Genomic DNA, 17,192 nt, shown 5'->3' with positions numbered 1-17,192 from the left:
GAGCTGAGAATGAACCAATTAGTGATCAGTTTCTTCTAAGGGTTCCTAAATATAACCATCATTATCATCGTCATCATATCTTGCAAGAATACCATGAGGTAGGTACTATTATGATCTCCATTTTTTATAGACGAGAAACCTGAGCCTCGGAGTGGGTAAATGACTGTGTAATGGTTTATGGTGATCACACACAGCAAGAGGCAGAGCTGGGATCTAGGCTACACCCCAGATCCAGCGGACTCAAACACTCATGCTCTTTTCTACTCATCTGTGTTATTCCCTTGGGAGATAAGGATCCGATAGTCACTTTTAATATTCATAAAGACATAATCGACATTGTGAATTTTTTAAAGCAGTTCATGGTGATGAATATTGCATGTTGTCTGCCCTACGCTCAGTTTGGCAATATTGGTAATCTCAGGCAAGCTAGAAGCATTTATTAGCAATTAGAAATATCTCTTTTTAATAAAAATGGTTATATAAGTGCCTGTTCAAAATAGGGGATCATATTTGTGGGGAACCAGTATTTTATCCCAAGCCTCTGGTTTCCAGATGTGGACACTGGAACATAAGGAGTTAAGCCAGTTACTCTGAAGAGATGCATTTGGGAGCTACAGGGATGGGGTGTGTTGTAGCAGTTGATAGAAAAATGAGTTGAGGACTCATTAATCTTAAATGAATAAACCAATGCAGCTAGCCAAGAATATCTTATGGATCCAATTCAAACTTGAAGTGCGTGGGACACCCATTTCTTTCTTCTTAAACAGTGAAATGTAATATCAAATGGAGAGTAAATCTTGATATTGAATCCTGTCAACCTTACTTTAGAAATATCCCTTGATATTAAAAAAAGGAATTCTAACCCTAAGGCATTATTATTAAAATGTGTGGAAGTTGCCAGCTTGTTGAGATGAGAACACAGAATGTGGAGTTAACTAGCAGTAAGGTGAGAAGGACATTCTTACTTCTTTTTATGATGCTCTGGAACCAATTCTGACAGGGAAAAAAAATGATGTAAGATTCTGAAAAGGTAAAGAAGGAATGCAAAAATAACCCACGCTGGTCTATCTATGTTTGGGTACCAAAGTGTTGACTTGACCGCTATTGTTCACAAAAATTCTGTCTATTTTTGACCATTTGCCATTTGATCTGCTGTTCTTTAAAGTAAAGATGGTTAATCACTATTCAGTGAATAACAGCTAGTCTGGGGCTCCTCCAGGTCAAGGGCAAGCATCTTCACATCTTGGTATCCTCAAGTACTTAGAAAAGAAAACTTGGGACAAGTTAAGGGCGCAATATATGCCTATTGGTTAAAGGGTTAAAGGAAAGAATAAATAAATAGCAACTGTATCCTCAGAACTGTTAAAAACTGTTAGACTCCAAGGAGATGGAATTTTATATATGTATGGTTTGGCACCTGTCCTTAAGGAGTTCCTGGTCTAGCTGGAGATTAGAATCGAATACTTCTATTAAGTGTAACCTGCATGGCATCTTCTATAAGGGCACTGAGAAATCAGGAACAGAGTAGAGGAGGAGACAGGACTTGGGATATTCCCTTGGCATGAAGAGGGTGTAGGTGGAGGCGAGGGACAAGAAACCAGGCAAGTAAGGGGTGGTGGGTGGTGGAAACTGTATGTGTGAGAATAGGGTGTTACCAAACCAAGGGTCTGTTGGGCAATGTGAGCTATACTGGCCAAGTGGCTAGTTTATGTAACGTGGAACAGCCAGGCCCAGGAATTTAGACTTGATGCAGCAGGAAATCTCTAGAGTCCCGCTTACCTTTCCCCCTGGAAGATAAGCATAAATATAAATATATCCTTACAAAGAGAGGACAAACATTGTAACTTAATTTGTGTTCCCTCTAAGGCAAATAAGGTCTCAGGCTTTTGAAATGCACACCGTGGGCTTGCTTTCACATTCACTTATTTATTCATTCCACAAAACTTTACAGAGGACCTACTAGAGCTAGAATTTTGTTAAGCACCACGGGGGGTACAAAGATGAAGAGCACCCGGTCCCTATCCCCCAGGAGTTTACAGCTAAATGGTGGAGACAAACGTGTACACACAAGTCCTTGCAATAGGAGGTAAGAACATAAACATAGGAATTGTAGGGGCTTAATGTCCGGAGATATTAAAAGGAGGTGGTTTAGAAAGTAAGAAAGATTGTTCAGGCGAGCTGGTTTTTAAATGAGGTTTAAAACTCCGATGGGGTAGAATATATTTTCTTTCAAGGCAAGAGCCAGGGTTAAGGCTCTGGAAACCTATGGAGTGGGGGGATAATGTGGTAATGAACAGTGGCCTGATCTGGCTGGAGCGCAGTGTTCCCCAAGGGGTGCAGTGGGGGGATTTAGCTGGCTATTTGCCCAATAACGAGGCTGGGATCAGGCAGAAGGAAGCCCAGCTGAGACTTTATTCCGCATCTCCGTGCTTTGACCTAAGCATCTATTGGGTCCCTTTAAAAGATTCTCCTCCTCTTTCCTAAAGAGAGTTCTAGCAGTTGGGGGTGGGGACCGTTTCCTAAAGTCAAGGCGTAAGTTAAAGGTCTGCCGAGCTGCCCACGGGGGATTTAAATCTCGCACCAGAAGAAGAAACGTGTGGGAAGCGGAGTAGGGGGAACCCACTAAAGAACAACATCAACCCCCAAACGACACGAGCCCCTGGCGGGACAGGTTGCCTTCCAGACCCGGGAGCGGGACACCAGCACCCGCCAGAGCTCGGAGACCCGCACTGGCGGGCAAGAGGGAGTGGAAGAGCGGGAGGTAGGGAGGGAGGGAGGAAGCGCGAGAGGGAGGGAGGAAGAAAGGGAGGGAGGCGGCGTCATGTGATCCGCTTCCCTGCTCCTTTAAGCGTCCACAGGCGGCGGAGCGGCCACAATCACAGCTCCTGGCACTGGGGGAGCCCGAGCCGGCTGTGCCGGGGGAATCCGTGCGGGCGTCTTCCGTCCCGGTCCCATCCTCGCCGCGCTCCCGCACCCCTGAAGTTTTGCAGCGCCCAGAAAGGAGGCGAGGGAGAAAGGAGCGTGAGAGGAAAGGGAGCAAAAAGCACACCCTAAAACATTTATTTCAAGGAGAAAAGAAAAAGGGGGGCGCAAAAATGGCTGGGGCAATTATAGAAAACATGAGCACCAAGAAGCTGTGCATTGTTGGTGGGATTCTGCTCCTGTTCCAAATCATCGCCTTTCTGGTGGGAGGCTTGATTGGTAAGTGCGAGAGCTGCAAACTTTTCCCCCTTTCTCTCTTTTCGGGCCCCTTCCCTCTTTGCCTCTTCGGCTACTTGTTACAGTATCACTGCCTTGCTTCTATGATCTAATTAGTCCGGCTATTGTGCTTAAGAAAGCAGAGCTCCATGGGGCTCCGTGGGGCACAATCCAGTCTAGTGGCTAAGAGAAAAGGAGGGGGAAAAGTTTTGGCCTAGTTTCAGTATCCACTTGAAAGGAAGGAGGGGGGTAGCGGGGGTGGGAATCTTAAGCATGGCGACGGATCGCGCGAGGAAGCGCTGGGTTACAAAGTTGATTGCCGCTCCCCCCGCTTTTTCCCGCGTTCCCCCCCTTTTCCTCTCGCTTCCCTCCCAATCAGCTCCCGGAGGGCAACGTAATCGACTTTATTAGGAACAACTGAAGAGTCAGAGAACTGCGCCCGGCGCAAACCCAGAGAGCCCTGTTACAGGGCTGTGATCTCTGCATGTGTAAACGCTTTGGGTTGTCTCAGCTGGGGGCTGAGAGTTTGCATTTTGGGTCCTGACCTTCGTGCCCTCAGCTTCCTCGTCGCACTCCCATCCCACGCCCCGCAGTGGCCGTCCGCAAGGTCCGAGCCTTGGCCCGGAGCCTGGATGGGGTGAGGTACGGTGGGAGAGAGTCCTTGGATGGAGCTGCGGGAAGTTGGAGAGGTCGGAGGGGAAAGGCGTATCGGAAAGGTGTTGCTTTTGGCCTCCCGCCCTCTCGCGAATCTCCCCTCCCCCACTTCTTAGAGCTCCGAGAGCCGGTGAGTCTGGAGCCCCGGGTCCTGCCTTGGCGCCTAGGAGGGCGGCCTGCGCCCCCGCCGCAGCCCCCCGCAGGTGACAGCTCCCCCCCTGGGAGACCTCCCCTGGCGTGCATCGCCCGGACCTCTCGAGCCAAACACGCTTCCGGGTGAAGAAGACGGTTTCACGGACCTTCCACTCAAAAATACTCCCTTCTTCTCGCCGTGTCTCCATCTCCATCCATCCTCCCGCCTCTCCGCACACTCGCTTTCCCCTTACCCTCGAGATTTAGGACGGCCCGGCGCAAACTTCAGCGCCAACTTCGCCAGGGGTGCGGATGAGAGGCTTGGCTTCCGTATTTCGCAGATCTGTAAAACTTTGCGGAGTGGAGAGTCTACGGAGGGGCTTTCTGCGCGCGTCCCTTTTCCGGAGCCCGCGCGGCGCGGGTGTCGTCGTGGTCGTGAGAGCTGCACAGGCTTGGGCACCTCGAGTCCTGTGCCTGGCGTTTTGTCTCCAGACTTGGGTTTGATGGGAACAAATGAAAGGGAGTCTGGTTTTGTAAATCACCGTAACATCCAAGCTAATTGTTTAAACAAAGGAGAGTGGGTGAAGCTTCACCAAGGAGAGAAATTTCTGGAGGAGATCGTGCCTTTCGCTGTGTGTGTATCCACAAAGCAGAAGGAGGTTCGGAGTTTTCCAAGCTCATATCCTCAATTTGGGTCAAACAGCTTAATCTTTTTTATTCCTGGAACCCTCTCTCCCACCCCTCCCGTTAGGAGCTCCTGTTTAGCTACGTGCAATCTCCATGTTTCCCTGTATTGGATTTTTCGAGGCTCTTAATACATTCTCTACTGGGAGCTGAAGGCAGCCTTCTCTGTGCCCTCACGGTGATTATGCAGCGGTTACAATTACACCTCTTGTCTCCCTTGATGAGCAGTTGCAGTTAGATGCCATTGGATCTTGTGTGATTTCAGTGGCAGACCATAATTAAAATTTCTTGCACCTTGTGCTTTCAGAATTAAATTGGCCTATTATCCCTGTCTGACCTTCATCCTCTTTGAGGTTTTTGCACAAGCAGTGAACCATTACACATAGTTCCCTGGTATTTGTTGGTGTGTGTTTCTTTTTCTAAAGTTGATCTAGCCCATTATCCACTGTTGTAGGTTTCTTAGGGCACTTCTGGAACTAGCATAATTTCTGGAATCTTAGTACTGTGGAGAAGGTCCAAGGGCACTGGTGAGTGGCTGCTGGACATTGGAGTTTCCATAGGATCAGAACAGTTGTATGTTCAAAGAGGGGTTTGTTTGGAGTAAGTGGTGCCAAGGGTTGTTTTTCCCTGAGAACTTGATTAGTGACCGTATCTGATAACAATCTCAAAAAGTTAGTGATAGGTCTAGATTCCCCTCAGTAAATCAACTGATTTAATTCCATCTTTACTTGAAAAAGAAAACTATCTCTGTATAACACTTGTTGGGGGAAATCGTTGTGTACGTTTACCTCTTACCTCTCCTCCTTCCTCAGTTGCCAAGGCTATGTCCCTAGTTCTGGCCTGAAGGCTGAAAAGATCAGATCCATTTCACCGCAACACTTGAATAGTGGCTTAGCCTTTACCTCAACCAGTTATAGAGTAGTTTTTTTCTTTTTTTGCTGTTAAACAAATCTAAGAACTTAGGTATGCTATAAGACAAAAACATGGGAAATAAATATCAACAAAAGGTAAGTGATATGTTTTCCCACCAAACTTCCCTAAACTGGAAAGCAGGTGAAACTAAGCAAAGGATGGAACTTCAAGAAAGTGAGTGAGTGGAATCAGTAGCTGAAGAAGTGTGTAGGCTGGAAAGTCTAAGTAAAGTCCAGAAACCTCCTCTTCCACGCTCCGCAGTGAGAAGAGAACTTCTTCACTGCTCAACCCTATTGATGCGTAGGAAGTCCGGTATCTTGGGTGTGCAGTGTCTTTCTAATTCATCAGCAGAGGCCAAGTGAGACAGTGAAATCTTCACTTTGAATTGGCCTTGGTATATAATGTTCCTTTTTGATCACTGATGTCCTAGATGAAAGGAAACATGACAGCCTAGAAAGGGGAGGATCCGAATGGCAAAGCTCCTGATGGTAAGGGTGTAAGTACTCCACACATGCAGACGCAAAACAAAAGCAATCAACCACCACCCCCAAACAATAATGACAAACCACGCACCCAAGGTGACAGGCAGTTTTTCAGTTAACCAACAGGCTTCAGTCTCCTCATTGTTAGGTTGATGATTTTGAGATTCCTTTCAGTTGTGAAATTGTATGAATTTTTCAGTGCTTAAGTTTTATGTGGCATTCAGGCTGGTGTTTGGTTGTAGCCTTCTAGAATTGATGGGGAAAAATTTAAACACTAGGTAAAAAGAAAATTAGAGGGATTGGGTTTTGGTTTAGTCAGCTTAAATCCTCCCCTGCTCCAACAGCCTTCTTAGAACCAAGGTTTTTTTTGCTTGTTTTTGTGCTTGTTTTGTTTGTTTGTTTTGTGCCAGGGTCTGTATACTGCTAAGCCTTTAATGGGATTTTTCAAGAAGTCTCTGGAAAGCAATATCTTATGTGGTAGAATTTGGGGTACTTAAGAATTCAATGAATTATGCCATGCTTTTTTAAAAACTTTGAGTCATTATAAAATCATGCATCTGATTGGTTTCTTATGTATTGAGAAGGTTTCTTAAGTGGCTAACTTATTTTGTATTTAGAATTCATTTAAAAATTTAAGAACCCCTGAAGGAAAAGAAAATATTTTTAGAGATATAGCTTAATCTTTAGCCTCCTTAAAAATAAGCCTGCAGAAAATTAAAAAAATAATTTTCCTTTGATTTCACGTTTGGTGAGTTTAGTTCATGGAGAAGCAGCTGCAGGGGTGGTGGAAGGGGGGAGGGGAAGGAGACCATGTGTGCTGAAACAACAGTGCAGCCGACTAAAAATCATGAACTTGATTCCCTGGCCTATTATGCGCAATTTGCTCAGCTTCAAATTAGTCATGTCTGGGAGATATAATGGTTGGAAAAGCAGGTCACCGTTCCCACCTGTTCTAAAACTGGTAAGAGTATAAAGATCAGGGTTGGATGAATAGAAAATTATTGCATTGTTTTAAGCATACCCGTAAATTAGAATATTCCAAACTTAAACCCAAATAAGTATCAACAAATTGCCCATTATTATTATTTTAGGAAGGATTGCTTTCTTTCAAAGGCTTAGTATGTTAGCAGCCTTTTCTTGTTTTTTATTGCTGAGAATATTATATGTGTGTATACATGTATAATACACATACATATACACACATGTATGATCAGTTTTCTCAATTTTAGCATGGACTTTTCTACTGCTTTTCAATGATATAGCCGTATTATTGTTTGAATGGAAACTATGGATGGTTTTGATTGTGGTCCATTCATATGAAGAGTTTTTGTTTCTGCTACTATCACTTATTTGAAAGGGGCAGGATTTTAAGAAATTTAATAAAATCACAGTTATGCAGAGTATATAAGTGTTTGCTTCTCAATATATTAGGTTTTAAACTTGTGGTATTTATTACATTTTAACATATATTAATAATGCAGTACTTGGCAGTCCTGCAGTGTTTGGGTATCTGTTGAGAAAAGAACTAATGAACTTGCTTTTGGTTGATGCTACTCCACAGTTTTCTGTATTTGATTCTTATTTTGTAAAATTTCATATCTGACTAAACCATGTCATTTTTTTCTTTGTTAACTATCAGAGTATCTAATATGGTTTGTAGAAGTACTGTGCAACCTCAAAATTTCTTTTGTAAAGAGTGGGAAATTTTTTGTAATTGAAATTGCATTATTTGACTTTTAAAAAACTATCTAAGCTATCTACTTGGTTATTGCAACAAAGTCATGCTAGTGCTAACAGTCTCTAATCATGCTTTCATCTAATCATTCAGTACAGCCTGTCTAGGCTTCTGTTGGAACTTTCCCTTTTCCCTGTTCAAAGTGAGAAGCATTTCCTTGAGATAATAGTGTGGCTTTGTAAAGTTTTCAAGTCCCCTGCCTGGAACCCAGATCTAGACTCAAAGCCTTTCCTAGCTAGTTGACATTTTGCAATAATGCAGCCTTAAAAAAAAAATTTTTTTTTAATCCATGTAGACTGAGGAAAGATTCTTACCTTATCTTCCTCATAAAGGTGTTTCTATGGAGATTTAGAATTTGGAATTGTGTGAAAGTCCTTAGCTTAGAGCTCATGTGTGTTACCTACCTAATGTGCAAAATATCGATTAGAGCCTAATGTGTACCCAGCGTAGTGCTACGATGCTGACTAGGGCTTAGGAAAGAGGGGACTTGAAGCCTGAGTAACCTCAGGGAGCCAGAGGTAGAAAAGAGTCCCTCTTAATCCAAGTTCACTAGCTAAAGGTTTCTTATGATGAGGTTTTTAATATCATGATAATTCTCACTCATTTACTGGGAATTTGAGAACATGTGAAATGAGAAGCCCTGTTAATTATGTCATCAAATAGTTATATTAGCATTTCATCTTAACATTAATATAACAATATAAATAATACTAAACGTGTTAAATATGTACTGTGTGCCAGACTTTGTTTAATTTGATTCACGCAAAGCCTTGCCACATTGGTACTGTTGTACCCATTTTACATATAAGTAAACTGAGGTACAGGAAGGTCTAGAAAAATTGCTCAAGGTTACCTAGCTAGTCAGAGTCAAAACTCGGATTGGATTCCAGTCAATCCAGAATTATCAACCATTAGGTGCTCCTGACCCCACTTCCCAAAGCCTTGCCTTCTAGGGCTGAATAGAAATGGTTTGAATGTAGACAGACATGATAAGTAACACTGTAAATGCAACTAATTTCTCATTTCTAACCAACAGGTAACATGTTAAGAGAAAAAGTATCAAATCTGATGATAAGTGAAATGGAGTCCAGCTGTACTTAATAAAGCAGAGCCTCGACCCAGCTAAGGGAGGACAACTTCTGAGAAGTCTATATATGTCAGTCCAACCAATTTCTTACAGGTTCTAACCAGTACCCATAATTCTATGAATAATCCAACTGGCTGAGCAGCCAAGTTCATTAGCCACAAAATGTTTGAGTTCTGCTACCTTAAGGAAGATTACTCAATTTTATTTTCTCTAGTTAGTGGTTTTAACATATTTATACAGTTATATAAGTCTGGACTTTTTCAAAGGAAGAGGAGAGAAGAAATCAACTGAGGTTGGAGAGGTTTTTTAGAGAGTGTGAATTGGCAGTGAGAGCAGTTGAAAGAAGAGCCTCTTACTGAAAGTTGAAAATTCAGTTTCCCCAAAGGATAATTTTTGTTTATATACACACCCATGCATAATAATGAGGGCATTTCAAACCGGAGGCTTCCATGCTGACGCCGTGAATAGGCACATGTCCCATTGGAAAAAATGTTGATGGATTTTCTCTATTGAGAGATTTACTACCCTCAGTTTTGATAGAGACTCTAAGAGATGAAGGGAGACAGAGAGCATCAAGACGCGAAAAGATCATGTCTATTTCATTTGTCTTCTGTTTTCTCTGAGGTGTTGTAACGGTGGCACAATAGAATAGACAAGTGTGCCAGATGTGGATGGTTCCCAGAAAAAGTGCCTGGATGGGGATGGGAGTGGAGAGGAGGAGCTTGAGGCACTGAAGTTCTCAAACTTGATGATGAAATGTTTTGCGTTTTTCCCTTTTCATAATAGGGCTAATCAAAAAGAATTGATAAATAACAGAAAAGAGCAGCTCATATGTTTTAGAATACAGAAATCCTAAGGTTCTTTAGCCCTTTAGCACTACCTCTCCCTCCCCTCCATCCCTCCCACCCTACCATGTTCCACCCATAATTAAATTTTGTTGAGGAGTGAAAGCAATAATCAGAGTGTCATCTGACCAGTAGTGAGGGATTTGGCTAATTACGATTTGTTGCTGTTTTGAAGATTTATTGGGTGACTATGGAAAACATTTTACATGTATTGATTCACTTAATGAACATAACAACCTAGAGGAGCAGGTACTTTCTCCAGTTTTCAGATGAACGTGAGGCTCACTTAAGGAACTTTTCAGAGTTAACAGAGATGGTAAATAAGAGGGCTGGCATTCAAGCCCATGATCCTGAACTGAATCAAGCCATGCTCTCAAGTCTAATGCCACTCTCCTCCTATTGTTCCTTCAATTTCTATGGGAAACAAAGAGTCAAGTGTGATGAAACATTCTACACAGATTCAATAGAAGATGAAAGCTCAGACTACTTTTTCTGCTTCTACGCCTTTCCCAGACCACATGCTCCCATCACTGCCTGGGTACTATTCACTGACCTAGTTACTTCCTATACAAATGATCCCAATTCCTAAAATATATTAACCTCCTTCACCAGCTATTGTGAGTGTTGGCCAGTGCTTGCAGGCCATGCTGAAGAGGGCTAAACCTGAGGAAATTACACCCCAGCTCCCCGCCCCCACCAAAAGAAATTATTACACACAGCAAAGAGTAACTGAGAGTTGTAATTGAAAACTTGTCAAAGAGTTGCTTCGACCTGAATGCCAGCTAGACTTAGTATACACAATAGGTCCTGAATATAGCTGTTAAATACAAGAGGGGGGAATGTGGGTGTGGAGAAGGGAGATAGGAGTAGAATATGGATTCAGGAATGGAAAATTAAGGCCCCTATAAACATATGAGAACGTCTCTTTGGGACATAACTTATGCCTGGATTTCCAAAATCTACTTCCTATGTCACCCACTCCCCACAAGCTGAGCTAGTGTTTCTCTCTACTTGCCTGTTTAAATCCTGGGCCTTCAAGTGCAATTTCTGCTCCCTCTTTTTCTTTTCTACTCTATTCTTTTAATATTCCCTGGTAAAGGGTGTTCTTTCTTCACTGGCCCACAGGAATTATAGGGCCTTCTTAATCTTCTAGTTAATTCCCTGGGTTAACTAAGAGGCTTTATCCATAAATACACATTTCCAAGAAAGCAGAAGAAATTGAAAGAAGATGCCAAGTTATTACATTTGTTTTGGCAAGGCATTATGATTTTTCTTTCTGTAGAAGGTAACCGGTCTGTAAATGATTGGTTCCGTTTTTATTTATTTTTTTTCAAGCCCCAGATTAAGGAGGTTAAGCTTATGAGAGCTGGTTGGGGGCCAGTTATCTGCTGCTTTTAGTTTTGAACTGAGCCCCTCCCAGGGAGAGAGTGCCTGGTCTCAGGGCAGCAGCATGTAGTGGAGAGGAACTTGGCTGTAACTCTGCAGACGATCTGTGGTCTCCGTGATCGCAAATAAGTCACAAAAGCTCCTTGGTTCTCACCCTCAACTGTGCTGTGGGGCAGAGGCCTCCTATTTCATGGATGACTGTAGTGAGGAATCCACTGTCATGAGGATAAGGCACCCTTTGGGTTTCTCATTGAGCCAGGCCCACCAGAGATCTGATTCCCAGAGGACATTTTGCTGAAACCATCTGCTTAACTTGTATCTGTTTCTCCTACTTTTCTTTCTCTGTACCTCTCTGCTCTTAGATCTGGAAGAATTTAGCCTTGATGTCATTTATTTTCTATTCTTTTTCTTTCTTGAGTCACCACCACTTTGTCAAACACCTCCAGATTCATAGATCTATTTAGGCAGAGGGAAGTGGATTGACCCAAAGCATTACTCATTTTGGGTTTGAAGGTGCCCAGAGAGGTCATCCTGCTTTCCAACATGAATTCCCATTATAACTGTATGTCTCAGAATGAGCCTTCCCCAAATTGTAGATATTAATATTGTTGCAGATAACTAGCTAAAAAGAACATGAGTCTAAATCATTGTCCTAAAGCATGCACATTTTGTTCCAGGTTAATTACTTTTGCTTTATAGGCAATTTTAATAGAGCTTGGTTATGCCATTTTCTAAGTCTACAGCAGTTGGGACAATTTGCCACAGAAACTCACTGGCAGCAGAGAGATGTAGATGCGTGGTAGGTACCATGAGGACACAGGAAGAGAAAGGGAGCATGCTCCGGGTTCTGGGGGTCTCTGGATATAGGCAAGTCATTTCACACCTAGCAGTAGCACCCCTTCCTCCTCCAGTGGCATCATTACGTTATAGGCTGGGGTATGTTAATTGATTCCACTCTAAAGCTTTGTGATCTTATCACTTGCCATGAGTACAGCTTTTTGGATCCACTGTGTCTGTCCCCTTTGGTGGTATCTGGCCTGAATGGAAGCTGTGAAGCTTGTCGCTATTAAATTGTAAAGATGAAAGGGCCTTGGAGACCGTCTTGTCCTACCTCCTTTGAGGTGGAATCGGAGTCCCAAGAAAGGGAAGGGGCTCAGTTTACACAATTAGAGGCAGAGCCTTGGTTTAGACTCAGGTTCTCATGTCAGTCAGCACTCCAAACATATATCTCTTTCTGCGTTTCAGCGTGAAGATCATCTGATTTCCGTCGTATAGTTGATGTGCAGAAAATTCCCAACTTGTGGTTCTTAAAGCCCTATTGACTTTCCTGTTACTTGAAAATAAAGTAGCAATAACTTTACTGTCTTCTGCTTACCTTTGTGTGCTTAATGTTCTTAGCTAATTTCTGATGAAGCAATAGGATTACATGGAGTGTTAAGCTGTTCTATGTGGATTCTAAAGAATACCACATAATAATAAAAAACAAAAATAAAGCGAAATTTCTTCCTTGTTTGCTGAGCGGGCGGTACATCCCCTTTCTCCTGCTTGAGAAAATGTAAATTTAAAACTTAAAACTGTGCACTATGGTCCTTACCAATCCAACCAAAAGTGACATACATCCTCATGTTTAAAGACTTCCTCAGTCTAAAGCTTCCTTGTCTAAACGTCTGTGACTAACTTTTGTGCTTTCGGGAGATGTTTGTGGCAGGCATAATTCTGAAGTTGTAGTGAGTTTAGGGGAAGTGACATGCCCTGTATTTTCTGGGTCTGTTTTACATACAGAAGAAGCAACAAAGTTGCTCATCCTTTGTGTCTGCCATTTCTTCACTCTGAAGGTAATGGCAAGTAGAAAATTCAAATTGCCAAAACAGGGCTGAAGGCCTTATGCAGTTGTGTCTGACAAGCATATTTTTTGTGATTTCAGAGCTGCCAGTATTACAGGGTAGATTCTTCTATTTCTTTTATTTTTACTGAAACTAAACAGAGTCACAAAGCACTGTTTTTCTGCAGCCTCTGATTTAGCTGTGATGAATTTTTTTTTCTTTTAATTCTCTCTTTAACATGCTTGCCTTCAGGTGATCCCAACCAAAAAGGTGGCATCCATATTTGTGAAACCCAGCCCTCTCTCAAGGCAGATCAAGACTTTTTTCTGTTCCCTTTACTCCGGGTTCTTATATATTTTATCTGCTGTCATTTAGGTTAGAACTCACCTGAGAACGGAATGCCTCAAATGTAGAAAAGACACATCCCCACATTCCTTTCTTTGCTTTGCTCTGTTGAGCTAGTTCTGGCTTGTGTGAAATGGGCTCTGAGTTCAGCCCCTGCGTGCCTGGGCAAAAGGAAGTTGTAGATAAGATTTTTACTGAGGCTTTGGAAAGAGACTGCACCAGGGGCCTTGCTGTCACTTAAAGAACACATCTGTACTTAGAAGGGATCAGCTTCTTCTGAATTGTGAGGTGACCGTGGGTGAGGTGGGGAGGGGCTTGTGACAGGCAACTCCAGGGCCTTGGACATACGTTCAGTCACCCAGTCTCCTAACTGTACAGCGTTTGCACGTTCACGAGCCAGCCTGTGTTAAATCCTCGGCCGGCATTGTTCTTTGAACATGCCCAAATGGAACAGAGTTATGCTCTATGAGAATGTGGTGTTTCTGGATAATAGTTGATGAAAGAGAAAGAAACAGAATAATTTGTAGATGCCTAAGATATTTACACTTAAAGTATGCTAAGGTCCCCTTTCAGTTAGCATCATAGTTTTTTCTAGAGATCGGGAGAATTCTCTCATGTCGCTTCTCTACCCCACCTACCTGTTAAAAAAGACAAAGAGGGCTTCCCTGGTGGCGCAGTGGTTGAGAGTCCGCCTGCCGATGCAGGGGAAATGGGTTCGTGCCCCGGTCCGGGAAGATCCCACATGCCGCGGAGCGGCTGGGCCCGTGAGCCATGGCCGCTGAGCCTGCGCGTCCCGAGCCTGTGCTCCGCAACGGGAGAGGCCACAGCAGTGAGAGGCCCGCGTACCACAAAAAAAAAAAAAGACAAAGAGAGAAAATATAGTTTGGGGGAGGGATGAGCAGTAGGCTTGGAATTTGAACAAAATCGGCACTAGTATATATTTGAGAAGACAACATTTCCAGGTCAGGATGTGGTTAGGTACTGATACCAGCTCTGTCCGGGGAAGCCGCCAACTCTCTGTGCATCTCACGTTAGAGTAACTCTCCCAGCTAAGCAGTGACGTTACAGGAATTTGGAAGTTGCCTTTAATGACTTGGGCTTCTTATAAGATTCCTAGGAAATTGTCACACTGCAAAACAACATGGTGTTGGCTCAGGGTTTTCCATATGATGTTTCTGTTCAAATGATAGACTTAATGATTTAAAGGGATCAGATTTCTAACTGCTGGCATGCGGTTTTTGGGTTGATCAATGGGTGTGATCCAGTTTGTTATCAAACTTGGGCAAACCACTTACATTCTATGAGCCAGCCTCAGTTTCCTCGTCTGAACATTTTTTCCCTCACAGGAGGTTATGGATTTAATTGAGAGAACGTAAGTTACCTGTGTGTATGTGCTAGATCCATCAATGTATGTGAGACATTTCCCTGAATTAGAAGTCGTCACTAATTAACTTTTTAAGGATTTTTTTAAGTCATCCCATGCCTAGTTAGGCTCATGGCAGCTTATTTCTGCCTCTTAGTGAATTACATAAAATTAGAAACCCAGCAACCCTGCTTCATAGCCTTCCCATTAAGCGTAATCCATTCAAGCCAGCAGTTCAAGAAGCATGTCATCCACACATTTGGTGAATTAGAGCAGTTAACTTACTTTTTGATCCAGTTAGTGCTAGTTTTCACCAGGGTTTACTTTGAATCTTAAATTTTGCATTTTAAAATGCTTGCCAGTATTCACCGCTCTTTATAGCATATATAGCCCAGGTAGCTTGGCTTTTAAATGAATACCACTCTATATGTGGAAGAGAGATTCCATCCATGCTTGCTGCATAGCAAATCCCAGTTGTTCAGTTTTACATTATAAAATTGAAGTCATCATCCACTGGGAAATGTTTTTGCTTCTAGATATAATATAAATGACAAAGACCTTTGAAAGTCAACCTTCAAGGAAAGAAATGATCTTTTATAAAATATTAACTACTTCTGAAACCTTAGCTAGAGTTATCGCACTGTATTATAAGGAATTATAAAGAAAAATAAAGTTAAAATATAATCCCTGTAAGACTATAAGCTACATGAGAGCAAGGATGGTCTAATGTGCTCATCTTTATCTCCAGTAGTTACCACAGGGTAGTGCAGTGAAGGTGTTCAGTAATACTTTTTGAAGAAATAGATAAATGCCTTGCATTTTGGACCTGTTGCAGGGGTAGCTAAAATGCTTCAACTTTAAGGTCAGCCCTAAAATTTCTAACACTCTATTCTGGGCTATTCTTTTATAATTTAAATGAGGACAGGTTTCTTATTACTTACTTGAACTTAAAAGATTATGTCACCTTCATGGTTTATATGCTTAGATTTATAAAATTGTAAGTTTGAGGAGTTTTGGGAAGGGACCTTTTCTTGTTATGTTGTATAATAGAAACTAAAGCTCAGAGAAATTGCAATGAAAGAAGATTTGAACCAAGTTTCCTGACTGCTAGGGGAGTGTTTCATTACCTATGCCTAGTGTTACAGCGATTACTACTAGGTCTGATTTATGTATTCGGTCTTTATTTGGCCATAAAGGCAGCAAATTGATTGTGGTTATCCATACTAGCTGATAAAGTTTGCTGGGAAAAAGGAACACACCCTAGTACATGAATCTTGAATATTCAAATAGGAATGTGGAACCATAATGGAATTTTGTGATTTATTATCTTTAAGAAGTAAGTGTGTTTCTTCTGCTCCCTGAGAGCTGTTTTTTAGGGGCTTCTTTAAGAAGCTCACATAATTTGCTTAATTTTCTATAAACTTTTAAAGATGGAAAATTCATCTTTCAGAGTTTCCCTTCTAAGAATTTTGCAGATGTATTTATGGTTCTTGTTAGAGATCAGTAATGTATGTGTGATGTCAGCTTTTATAACTGCCCTTGACAAGAAAGCATAAGACATTCAAATAACCACCTCTGCATCCCATTGTGTTCAGCTTGTTGATCTGGTGGGTGGGAATGAATTCATCCACACATTCTTCCAGGTTCCTGAACTGTACTGAAACATGCTGTGTGGAATAGGTGCCTGCAGGCAAAGAGGAGCCTGGGCCTGCTGACTTTCCAGTGGAGCCAGGTGGAAAGGTGGGAACAGAGATTTAAGAAGCAGATGTACACTGAAAGGGAAGGAAGCAAAAACCAAGGAGAAAGCTACGCAAAAGCTGGACTTGGACTTCTCTTAGCCAGACCTTCCAGCTAGAGGTGGAAGTATTGGGGAGGGGACACAGAGCTGACACAAGAGTCAGGGGAGAGGAGGCGGTGGTGATGGAGAGAAAATGGGCTTGAAAGATGCGACAGGAATTCCTCCTCGGCTGGGTCATCACATCATCATGCAGGCCTTCCCTCTAAAATAATGACGTGTGTGTGTGTGTGTGTGTGTGTGTGTGTGTGTGTGTGTGTGTACGCTATGAACCTATCCACTGCTCTAAAGGCTAGGTAAAACCACAGCGGAAATGGAAGTTTGCTATTCTAAATATAAGCAAGAGTGTTGCGTTCAGAAGGACTGGATAGAAATCCTGGCTCTACCCCTTGGTGGCTAGGTGGCCTTGAACAAATGATTGAAACTCAGAGCCAGAGTTTCCTCATCTACCTCTTGGGTAAAATGGGAGTGGTAGCGCTTGTGACATTGCTGTGAGGATTAAATGAAATAATCTGTGAAATGAAAAGTATGTATACAGTAACTTGCAAATTGTAACCACATAGAATATGCTACATGTTATTTTATTATTAGTCTTATTCTTTTAACCCAAGAATGATTTCCCAGTGTTAAATCACCCAGAGTCCTTTGGGAGCTGACATAAAATGTTTTCTGCCTGCTCCGAACCTGGACACAATGGTTCAGGGAGATGTAGGTGGCTCTAGAGTTGGGTTTAGATTGCTTGTGTGAAATT

General features: G+C 42.4%; 1 protein-coding gene across 2 annotated transcripts in view; it reads left to right on the top strand.

The window, feature by feature from the left end:
• Positions 1 to 2,854: 2,854 nt before the first annotated feature.
• The window catches only part of WLS (Wnt ligand secretion mediator), a 107,138-nt gene continuing 92,800 nt past the window's right edge, over positions 2,855 to 17,192 (top strand). The window contains exon 1 of one of the 2 annotated variants that reach the window (XM_065878978.1): positions 2,855 to 3,201. In XM_065878978.1, coding sequence (XP_065735050.1) covers positions 3,096 to 3,201 — 106 coding nt within the window. In that variant the 5' untranslated portion in view covers positions 2,855 to 3,095. The remainder of the gene's footprint in view (positions 3,202 to 17,192) is intronic. The other variant, XM_065878989.1, reaches the window with a different exon arrangement.

The sequence above is a fragment of the Phocoena phocoena genome, chromosome 1 (assembly GCF_963924675.1).
Source record: "Phocoena phocoena chromosome 1, mPhoPho1.1, whole genome shotgun sequence".
NCBI lineage: Eukaryota > Metazoa > Chordata > Mammalia > Artiodactyla > Phocoenidae > Phocoena > Phocoena phocoena.
The sequence above is the reverse complement of the archived record's forward strand: the minus strand, read 5'-3'. Positions and strand labels throughout refer to the sequence as shown.